Genomic DNA, 11,881 nt, shown 5'->3' with positions numbered 1-11,881 from the left:
CAGGTAATTTCTGATCAAGTTAAATTGTTTTAAGTAAACAGTCCTTTAAATTGTTCCTGACTTTGAGTCTGAGCATGGGGAAAATGTACAGGACATCTTCATCAGTCTAGTGGCATTTGTTGGAAAACATCACTCTGTGTTTAGCTAATGGCTTAATTAGAAAAGCAGTAGTCAGCTGGCAGTGAATGGTGAGTCTTTATTTAACAAGGAAGCACAAAAATTAGCCATCCATCTGTTTTTTCCTGTTAATTACCTCTAAATATTAAAATTGAATACAGTCTTCAACCTGATTGGTAGTTTGAGTGGTAATACTGCAGATCAGATACTAAAAGAAAGACATTAGTAGAAAGGAAGATGATGTAGCTCCTGTATTTTACAGCTTTCATACCTGTCTCTGAAACATTTCTATCTACCTACAACAGCTGCTGTGGAGGTCATGTTTACCATTTCTGGTCCTTCAGCCATACTTCTGGCTTTAAACAAGCATCAGTATAGGCGACAGAGTTAACCGATCTGTTACTTTTGCATGAGAAACCTGACTGCACACCGCATGCCAGCAGCAGCGTCTAGCTGTGGGGTTGGCCCCACTTTGAGGGTTGCTGTTAGTGGGGGTTGGACTAGTTGGCCTCCAGAGATCCCTTCCAACCTAAATTATTCTGTGCCGATGTGCCCCTAGGAGCAGCAGTCAGAGCTGTCGGCCTATCTCCTTTCGTTGGTTTTCCCCTCTGAAACACCTTTCACCACCATTGTCACTCCCACCTCGTCCCTTGTCCTAGCAAAGACCCCCGTGCAGCCCACCCCGAGCCCCAGAGACAGCCCCAAAGAAGCTGGCTGGGGCACAGCTTCTGCCTCATCTTAGCCGAGTGCCTCGGGGTGACTCAAACTGTCTGCTAGGGCAATCTTGCACATTTACTTTTCCCTCTCTGATCATTCCTGTAGCTGGGCACCCTTGTAGCAGAGCAGCAAACTGCCCAAGGGACACCAAAACCTACTCTCTTCCAGCAACCACTGCCTGTGTGTCCTGTCTTCCCTGCAGCAGCGAGCTTGTTTGGGGAAATTATGCACAATCTGTGTTCTTTATTAATCATTTCTATTGAGCTTGCTGAAAGAAAAAATAAAATTATTCTGCAGCAGTTCTTACAAATACTACTTGTTATTTTAATTCCCAGCTATTTTTTTTTCCTAATAGCGTATGTACTCTGGAGAGCTGCTTTGGAAGTTTTATAGATAGACAGGGTCATGACACTCTTCCCCAGCTTCAATCAACAGTTTCCACTTCCAACAAGCTGCAAAAAGGAAAAACCATAATGGATCTCTGTGCTTCCTCACTAGAAGACATTTTCAGTGGCTGAGATTATTTTTTCCCTCTTTTTAGATATTAATGCTAGCTAGTAGGGAACCCGAAGGCAGCTGGTGGAGGCAGCTGTGACAATAGCTTCAGAAGGGCAGCTGGAGATAAACCTCCTAAACTCAGGCATGGAAAACTTGGAGTCCTTAAAGCAGAATGCCACTGCATGTGGGTAAGCAGTAGGTCACACTTTTGTCACCTTCAGACTTGATTTACACTCAGCTTGCGGCACTGCATATTTCCAACCGAACGCTTTCTCTCAGAAATAAGGATGTCATTTCTCAGCTCCATCTGGAGTTTATTACTCACATGTTACTTACAGTTCCTTGACTCTTGATAAGACGAATGATTGTAATCTTGTAAATTTTCAAAACATTTTTCAGAGATGGCTTCCAGTGCTGTTACAACACTTTTGCTACTTCTAATATTTGTTTTGATGGATTTGGAGCTGCCATGCTATAGTTCACTGTTATTGCGTGTCAGGTTGATGTATGTGATATTTTCTATATGGTATATTGGTATAATTCAAAAAGAATTTGTTCAGAAAGATGGACAGGGAAGAAAATTATGGTGCAAGGTAAGTAATCAATATTTAAACAGTGCTTAGGAGCTGCTGATGGACAATACCAGATTCTCAGCTTTGATTTTGCCCCTTTGCAGCCTGATTTCCACAATATCTGAACCAGGACATTTTAACTTTCATAAGCATAGAAGACAGGATACGAAGGGCTCTCTGTCTGTCTCTCAAGACAGGGGAAGTAACTCCGTGAAGGGCTCCCAGAACAAGAAATCCTGCTAGAGGACCCGATCATAGGTTAAGCTGACAAGAATGCCATTGCGAATTGTAAGACGACGGTAAGGCAGACGTGCAGACTGCTATTTAAAAAAAATTATATTCCCTAATTTTTTTTGCTACTGTTCAAACAGAAAATAATTTTATTTTAGATGATGTTTCTGAATTTCCGTATATTGCTGGCCTGCTGAGAAGATATCCAGTTGTTTAAGTCAGCGGAGTACGATCAATCGATACATGGGGTTGTGCACCGCAAGGTCCAGGTGAAATGTGGCAAAAGTGAATAATGCCACCCCAGAATCGACCAATGCACAAGGCCTGAGCCCTGAAAAAATATGGTTAGTGGTATTAAAAACATGACCAGTCGGATATGCAGCTGGTCTTACAAGTGTGACACTTTCTAGCTGCATCCTCTCAATTGCCAAACAAGCTGCATAAGTGTCTGCCCAATACTTTGAACATAAACCAGGAATCTTACACAAAGAGAGCCACTTACTTAAATAATTACTTTGGAGTACAAAATGGGATCCATTTTTAGATGGAATGAACTGAACTTTGCTTTCTGTTCTGGGAGTGTATTCCTGAAGAAAGGAATGGTTTATTCCGCCTTAGCCCAAGCTGGAAATGGTGGTTATTTTCTTTCTAAATGACTGTTACAGTTTTCTCAGAATGCCACAATAAAGATTTGCTGTTTAGCTGTCATGACCATGAAGTGTTATTAATTTTTGAATACTTATTTATGGGGTTCAGTTTATAAGCCTTTATATTACTACAGTGCACGATAATTTAGACATTTGATTATTAAATGAAAAAAGTATAAAAGTGAATATCGTTGTTTGCTTCTCAAATCATTGATTACACAAAATGTCTTAAACATGAGTATCTAATAGTTTCTTTTTTTTGCTGTTTCATTGCTAAAAAACCTGTCCCTTTGTAGAATAAATTTATTCCAAACTCTTTAACATGAATAACACTAGAGGTAAAAAACGGCAGAATGAATTACAGGCTAAAGATAAGTCAAGCAAATAGGCAAACACAAAAATCCCCTTTATCAAGGGAAATGGTGACAGAGTCAAATTATTTTGCTCGTTCTTAAGGCCAGGTGTCACGTCATCATCATCATCTCCCAGTACTTTTAAGTATGTTCTCGACACCTGATGAGCTTTCTAAAGGCCAGCTTGAAATCTTCATTAAAGCTAGTGTACAGCAAAGGGTTGATAAGGGAGTTGACGTATCCCAGCCAGGTCAAGAAGTCTGCTACTTCTGGAGAGACAGTGCAAACGTGGAGGCCCACAAGCAGCTCCTTGATGAAAAAGGGCAACCAGGACAAAATGAAAGCACCTAAAATCAGCCCCAGAATGCGAGCAGCCTTTCGTTCTCGCGTCGTGGAGATCTGCTGCCGGTCGCCAGCCAGGTCCAGGTCATTCTCAAAAGGAGGGATCCTCACGGATACGTTGATTTTATCGAACTCTGTGGTCGGGTCGGATGTGGAGAAGTCTGAGACGCAGAACGTCTGTGTGAGCTTGCAGCTAGCAAAGGAGTTTTGGCTGTCAGTGCTCCTGTTGCTGAGGTGGCGGCTCGAACCCCGCTTTTGGTAAAGGCTCTTTGCAGCATGGTAAATTCTATAGTACAGGATCAGGATTAAAGTCAAGGGGATGTAAAATGCCCCGAATGTGGAATAAATAGTGTAGATGACATGATCATGCTGAATGCGACACTCACTGGGAATATTGACACTGTGGTGATTCCTCCAAAACAAAGGGGGCATTGATATGAAAATGGAGATAGTCCACACGGTGACTATCATCAGCCCAGCCCTTTTTGCTGTTCTTTTCCTGGCGTATTCGATAGCGTCTGTGATTGCCCAGTACCTGTCCAGAGCAATGACACACAGATGAAGGATTGAACATGTGCAACAGGTCATGTCGACGCTAAGCCAGATCTCACAGATGAAGTATCCCAAAGTCCATTTATCTATCATTATGTAAGTGATGCTCAAGGGCATGACGAGAACAGCAACAAGGAGATCTGTCACAGCTAGTGAACATATTAAATAATTTGCTGGCTGGTGGAGCTTCTTGGTTGTGGAGATTGCCGCAATTACAGCAGAATTCAGCAGCATAGTCAAGGTTGTGATTGTGGCCAAGGTCAGGGTAACGAGCATCTTTTCAGTTACTGTTTTTGGCTTCGCAGCCACATTGGCTTCAGTGGTGCAATTTGTGAAATTCATTTTCCCCTCCAGGATGCACAGTGAAAGAAGTTGCTGCTTCTGGTAATGAATAGTTCCAGGTTCAGAAGTCACCCATTTGAAAGAGGGACAGAGATGCTCCAGGTGCAATTTTTTAAAATAATCCCATATTCAACAGAGCAGCAAAAAGCTTCCAGGTTTCCTCCCATTCATTGTTTTCCTAGAAGATAAAAACACATCTGTTAGTGAACCTAGAAAAATCCCACCTTTTGGCAAAAAGCCCTATGCTTCTAATACTACCACCTCAAATAAAAATTTTGGTCTGTTTTTCCTTCTCTTCTCCTCTCATGCCTTTTCTTCCCCCTTTTCTCTGCATTCATAGTTCATGTCTTTTTCTTCTCTAAAGGGCACTTTGGGCCAGATTTCTTGCTGATGTGAACTGGTTATTTTTCCTTTGGTTTTGGAGATCTCACTTAAAGTGGGAGGTTGGACTAAGGGACCTCCAGAGGTCCCTTCCAACAAAGATTTCTGTGATCTCTGTGCATTATTGATACTAGGAGCTAGTCCTTTTCCTGCTTGTTAAATAGGCTCCAGCAGGTGAAGAGATGAGGAAATCTGCCTTTTCATTTTAATTGCTGTATGAGAGGGATCAATTACTTCTATATATCACCTTTGGAAAAAAGAAACAGAGCAGCCTATCTCAGCGAAGGCATGCCAGCATTTCATAGTTTTCTATTCTGCTTTTTCATATCCATGTCTGTATTAATATCTTGGAAACAGTACTTAAAAATCACTCAGATTACCTTTAACATGCAGCTTTCAAACAATGTTTAAAGCTTTATGGCAAACGCTTAGTTTTACGCAGCACATTAGTGTTGCTAGGAGCTTATATAGTTTTGTCTAATTATTCCTGACATTTCACATATCCCACTGTGTGTGTCTTTAGAGGAGACAGACAAAAAGCTTTTGCCTTTGCTTTGAGAGTTCTATCAAATTGTGCTCTCTGTCAGGCAGTCCAGTATGATGCAAGGTACAAATAATCATTTAAAAAAAAAAAGGTTTAATTTTGTTTCAGGAGTTCATATGTCTTTTCCATACATCCAAATGTTGACTGAAGCCAGAGTGAGCAGTCTGTGAGATGCAACTTGGCATACCCTCTGGGGCCTTGCTTACTCATTTGTAATTTATCTTGGCATAAAGGATGTAGAAAATGGAAAGCCTGAATCTTTTTCCATTAAAGTAAACAGAAAGATTCCTTCCCCTGGCTTCACTTATCGAAGAGTAAGGAGTCCTCTAGGCTAGTTGCACAGGCTCCCTCGACAGGCAGGAGATAGTGGCTGCCAGAAACACACTTGTCCTCTCTCAAGACAAGCCTTTAAGGCAGATGGCGTGAATCACATCCTGGAAATGCTGATCTTTCTCTATTTTGACTACAAGTGGCTCCTCCACAGTCGCATTTAGAATACATGCCTGATTTTTAGATGGCTAAATTTGAGAGGTAAAACCCATTCTCACTGACACCAGTGGGACTTGGATTAGGCTCTGAGAGAGAGTTTTCACATGCAAGCTAATGAGGAATTAAGAATTTGAATGAGGAATTATGAATTTAAAGCTAGTCAGCTGCTTAGCTCTGTGTACATATGCTCTTATTCAGAAATTGGAGTGCCGTCTTCTGAATGAGCTGAATGAGGAACAATCAAAAATAGAAACTTCAGAAAAAAACCCTGTTCTTTGCAGATAGGCCCTAGGAAAGCAGATCTGTATTGTTGTAGACTCTGGGTCGAAAATGTGAGCTTTAAATTCTACCCAAGGGACAGCAGAAGCCCTCCCCCACCCCACGAACTACACTCCGCTCTTCAGAAACTGCTTTCAAGTATCAATAGCCTTGGAGAAACTATCAGTCCTGCTTATTAAGAATAGACTGGACAAGCCAGATGGAAATTCATCCATCAGTCTTCAGGTCATTACTGCACTGGAAATGCCAATTTGGTTGTTTGGGCCTAAAGCCAAAACTTCAGCTCAAACCTTCTTCACAAATTGTTAATGGAAGTCTCCTCTGTCAAGCCAGATCTTGATTTCATTAGTTTGCACCCTGATTACGTCTGACGCTTTGACCAGAGGATAAAGCAAAGAGGCTTTCTCTACCTTTCTGCGCTCCTGGAGCATGGACCATAAGCAATTGCAATCCACATGCTTTCCTCAGCACCATCACTTAGCAAGTGCCCCCTGGTCCACAAGCACACTCAAAGGTACTGGAAGACACCATGGGGATTCGCACGTCCTCCACAACCGCCTATTGATCTGGTCCATGCACAAGAGAGCTCCTGCTGCTTCTTGAAGTAAGCGGCATTTTTTCTGCTTGTCCTTCACTTTTCTGGGACCCCTGAAGTTTCATGGCCTCGGCATTTCTCCCCATCCTGCGTGGGCTCTGCCTTATTCTCTGCTGAGCACTGCCTATATGCATCTTTAATCCAGTAGGAACTGAATTGCTGTGGTTCTCTCCCCAAATGGCCCTTCACACCAACATAGCCCCAGGGAAATGCTTTCTGGGCTCTACCCACTCTCTGCACCACAAGGATACTCTGAAAAATAAATTCTTCCTTTCCTTAATGAACTTGTCTTTAAACAAACCCCATCACACTTTATCAGGCCCAAGTACCAGGTTTCCATTAGGACAAAGAGTACTGCTGATCACGTGGGGGAGTTTGGTTGTTTAAGTCTGCTCACTGCTCAGCAGGACCAACATTTTTTTCCTTGGAAAACCACTGCAATAATTGAAGATGGGGAAAAATATAAACAAAGCATCTTCCCTGCAGAACATGAGCCTGCAAGTACCTCAGATCAGGCAGGCCCATCGCTTCATGTCAAAACCCATCATTGGGGAGTTATTCGGTTTTAATTCCTGTGCTCTGTAGGCATTGTGTTTTCTTTCTCCAGCTGTTTCCCTTGCTGCACCCCTTTCCAAGCCATCCTTGTTTCTATATGATCTAATCCTGACTCCTGCCGCCCAGAGCACATGTGGTCCCTTACTAGATGTCAGTGATTGATCTTCCTTATTAATACAGGGCAGGATTTAAATGCTACTTAACATTAATCTTTAAAAATGCAGGTGTGGTTGTGGTCATATATTTTGTAGTTCTTGTATTTTAATTCTTTGTTTACTGCCTGTCTTTGGTGGTACCTGGCAGCCCTTGAGCAGAGTCAGGGACGATCTAGTCCAAAACAGAACAAAAGAACCCAGGCTGTGATTCAGGAAGGCAAAGCCTGCTGGGGTAATCCCCGCGTAAGGGGTTCCAATTGCTTAGTTTAGGATTGGCTTGGGGAACTGATGTGGCTTCATATTCTTGGCATTCATTTTCTGGTCTGGCCAGGGTACCTCCATGATTTGCTTCTCAGCTGAGGCTGCATGAAAGGCAGGGCTGGCGTGACCAGGACAGGCACCAGTCCTGGGGCACTGGGGAAGGGGCACAGGGACTCTGAGATTTGGTCTCATGAAAACACAGTATTGGAAAATTTATAGTCTCAGTGTTAGGTCATTTATGACAAACAAACAGATGCAGAGAGACTAGCTACAAAGGATCCAGTGAAAAAGCCATGTACGTTAACAAGGAGAATTTTACTACCTCTAGTTAATAACAGCTGGTTTCCAGTATCTCTATCACTTCCGTACTATTGCTATATATAGTATTACTATCACTACAGTAATTGATTGTGGTTTTATAAGTGACTTCTTGGAAGGGGCATTAATAACATAGTTATCTTATTTAAAGTACTCTCACTAAAAGCACTGCCATGTTTATGTTTTGCAGCTGTATCCCTTTAGGCTGTCAGTCATTTCATACAGGATGAATTTTACACACACAGACTAATTTTACTGATTTGGTGGGAGAAACTCATCTGGGTTCCTCCAAACGGGAATCAATCATGTTTCATATTAGCTGATTATCAGTAATGGCATTGAGTGCTGTCTGGGAGGAGGAAAGGGGGAAGAGGATGATTAATTGTTCCTTAAAAGCAGCTGGACAGCTTTAAGCTGTGAGATGGCAATGTCCATGTCTGTTCCTGCCAGAAAATATCTCCACCTCCTCAGCAGAGGACCACTTTGTAGCAGAATACTCTGCATTTCTGGTGGACAGATTGACTCCCACTCCTTGGCCACTGAACTTTTCACCATTTTGTAAGAAATGGAATATCATCACTTGGAAAGAACAAGGGGAACTGGTGTTGCATATGTGTTTGTGCAGGGCAGGTTAGTTCCTTTACATCCACGGTTTTACATTTCCTCTAGGCAATTATGGCACTGTGCAAATGATACATCTTTGTGCCCTTGACAGCAATAAATCAATTTGACTTTGTTAAACCCTGAATTGGTCTGAGTGCTTTTCACTTTCAATATTTGCATGATTGTAGCTGTGAAGGGCAAGAATCTGTGGCACGCTTTGTGAGACAGGTGGTTAGCTTATGGAAAATATGACTTAGCACATTTATGATAATGTTAATATTTCAAACCATGGAAAGATGATAAACTTCCAATACTCTTCCTTGTTATCTCAAAGAAGTGCTCTCTTCCAAGTTCATATACAAAGCACTGAAGTTCAAGCGTTTCACTTCAAATCTATTTTGCAAGATCTTGCAACTTGCTAGATTATCCTGCTCTTGTAAAGTCAGCCGATCTTCTTGGACTTCATGGCTCCTTGGTAGCCAACTGATAGAGCTGAGTTTAACTGAAGATTATAGGTTTCCAAATACTTTGCATTGTATTCTGGCACGCTGGTGTTGCTTTGGGCTTCTGAGGATCTCAGTGCTGCAGAGGTCATGTTATGGCAGCAGTCTTAATTGACTGCAATTTATATAGGTACTGATGCTGTTTGTAACATGTCACATTGGGAAAAGCAATACCCAGAAGCTGAGAAAGTGGAGATGGTCAGAATCACACCAATCTGTGGCAGGATTGTCAGCAAAATAAAATCTTGCTGTTACCAGGCAGTTCATATTCACGCTTAGAGCATAAGATTTTGATGCCAGCTGTATAGTAGGCAAAATGAAGGCAAACTATCAGAAGGTGGGGCGAGGCTATCTTACAACAGCGTAAACTGGGGTAGGACAATAAATGAAATGGCTATTTTTGTGTGAGATCTGAAATTTTGTAAGAAACTGTCTTTGAGAAATGCCTAGCTGCATTATGGGGCCCCAGATTTAGGGATGTAACCTTTTTCTACACAGACTGAATGAGGCCGAGAATGAAATTACTATGAATTTTGTATGAACTGAGCTAGGAATTTGACCTTCAAGTTAGATTTTCCCTGTGCACACCGGTGAACCGAGCAGCATGATGGAAAGCCAGGTTGGAGGAACTCAGGACTAAGCAAGGTGTGTGGAGGCACAGCTGTTTCTGTATTTGTATCTGTGGGCATCCGACTAACGTTCATACATGTACTCACCCTGACATAAATAACCAGAGCATAGTACATTTTAATCAAGGATATAATGGCCTGGAGCCTGTTCTCCAGCGTGTTTGTGTCATGAAGATTGCTAGGGCTGCAGGGAGACCCCTGCTTGGTCCTGGCCAGAGGATGGGCTGAGTGAACAGCACAGGGGACACCGCTGGGCACGACGTGAGAAATCCCTGGACAGGACAGATACCAGTGCAGGCACCTGACAAAAGTCACAGATGGTGCCCCAAGGGATGGCTGGGTTTTGCAGGTGGTTGAGATGGAGTTATGTGAGAAATGGCTAAAATTCACAGGTAGGTGGAGGGGAGCGCTGGGGACTTTTTGGGAACACAGCCTTGCAAGACCCACAGCACCTCGGTCACTGCATCAGTAATTGCATATAAAGCTGAGCTTGCCTACATAACCATATCAGAAACACCTGATTGGGGTATGGATGTTGCAAAACAGGAACTGATGGGGAGGAGGTAATTTGGGCAGGGTTGTCCATCTGGGAGGGGACTGGGATGGAGAAAGGGAGGTTCATGGCTGGTGAAGAGGAGGGCCAAGAAATGGGAGAAGGGATAACAAGGATAAAATGGTGTATGCATTGTTCACCCGCAGCCAAAATCAGGGTAATAACCCAGACCCGATGGCGTTGGTAGCTACCCACCACCTCCTTGGGGCAAAGAGGTGTGACTCTGTCCTCTCACCTGTGCAAGAGCAAAAGCAAGTCCTCACACAGGCCAGTTTTGTGTGTGTGTGCTTACTGTAATGGCTCTGCTTAACATCCATTGAAACTTAAATGCTGTCTACGGGGTTTCTGAAACTGCAAGCTGCGAAGCGGTACTTTAGCACTGTTATTTCTGTCCCCGGATCTGCTGTTTTGTTGCTCTCCAGCACTTTTGCTGAAAAGCTTAGGGTGAACACCAGCGTTACCATGATGTTTTAACTCTCTCGGCATCAGAAAGTGGATCTCCCCCTGCTTGTCAGGGCAGCTCAACCTCCCTTCACAGTGGAAGCCTGAAGGATTTCCTTCCCAGTTAGGAGCCTGGGAGAAAACTGCTGGGAGAGGGGATGTGCTGCCTCCCAAAAAGCCATGGTGCTGTCAGCAGCCCATCAGTATCTTCTCTCTGGAGGGGCAAGAGAGGCTCTGGCTCAGGGTGAGGTCAGGACTAAGACTTGTCTCCCTCAGTACATCCCAGCTCCCAGCCTTTATGCCCTCAAAATGGGAGAAATTTGTTTTTTCATTGCTGAAATTCCTGGCTGCACTCTAACAAAAATTATGCAGTGATGCAGTTTGCTACAGGTATGCAGCTTCCTACAGACTCTTCACATCCAATTCATAAATGCTTCTGTCTGTTGGCAATGCTCAAGATCATCATATTTGAAAACAGTTATACTCTAACCTGAAATTCCAGTTACAAGAATTCCAAGTCAAATACTTTAGGGTGGGCTTATTGATGTATTTTCAATTGGTAAGGCACCTTCTTAAGCCAAATGGATGGACACCCATTTTAAACTCATTTGAGAGTCTCCAGGATGAGTTTTGCTGTGGTTTAACTAACTCATTTGAAAATGCACCCTTTTGCCTAACCACTGCAAACCTGGGCCTGAAGCAATCTGATCTGGAGTCAATGAAAGACCACAAGCCGGCAGTTTTGCAAAACTATTTTTACAGAAATCCTTCCAGGATCGCACTTCAGAGGTAAGATTTTCTGGTGTAGATCTTGGCACATGCAAATGAGAAACAATAATTAGTGACAATCTTCAAACCATGCTTCCTCCCACAAGCAGTGGTATAATTATCATTCACAGATGATTACTCATTTTTATCTGCTTTCAATAAAAAATTAGTAAATCTTAGGCAGTGAAAGCTCATAAGATGCTGCTGAGCTGCAATGTGATACAAACTAGGACTCAATGCAGATTTCATCCTGTCTTTAGTCAGACATAAATAAAATTCTCTGTGATGGTAAAAGACACAGATTTCTCGTAAACAACTAGAGTAGACGCCTACTCTAGTTGTAATAATTTGTAATAAATAATACTCTAAATTTATAATAACTTGCTTTAAAGAGACTATTGAATAAAAAATAATTTTAAAACTCATCATCACTTCT

General features: G+C 42.6%; 1 protein-coding gene across 1 annotated transcript; it reads right to left on the bottom strand.

Moving 5' to 3' along the window:
* Window positions 1–3,276: 3,276 nt before the first annotated feature.
* Window positions 3,277–4,437, bottom strand: HTR1E (5-hydroxytryptamine receptor 1E). Its single transcript, XM_072857845.1, has one exon. It carries the CDS (start codon window positions 4,369–4,371, stop codon window positions 3,277–3,279), a length of 1,095 nt encoding a protein of 364 aa, XP_072713946.1. The 5' UTR covers window positions 4,372–4,437.
* Window positions 4,438–11,881: the final 7,444 nt, after the last annotated feature.

Source organism: Ciconia boyciana, chromosome 3, assembly GCF_034638445.1.
Source record: "Ciconia boyciana chromosome 3, ASM3463844v1, whole genome shotgun sequence".
NCBI classification, from domain to species: domain Eukaryota; kingdom Metazoa; phylum Chordata; class Aves; order Ciconiiformes; family Ciconiidae; genus Ciconia; species Ciconia boyciana.
This window is presented reverse-complemented; position numbering and strand designations above follow the sequence as displayed.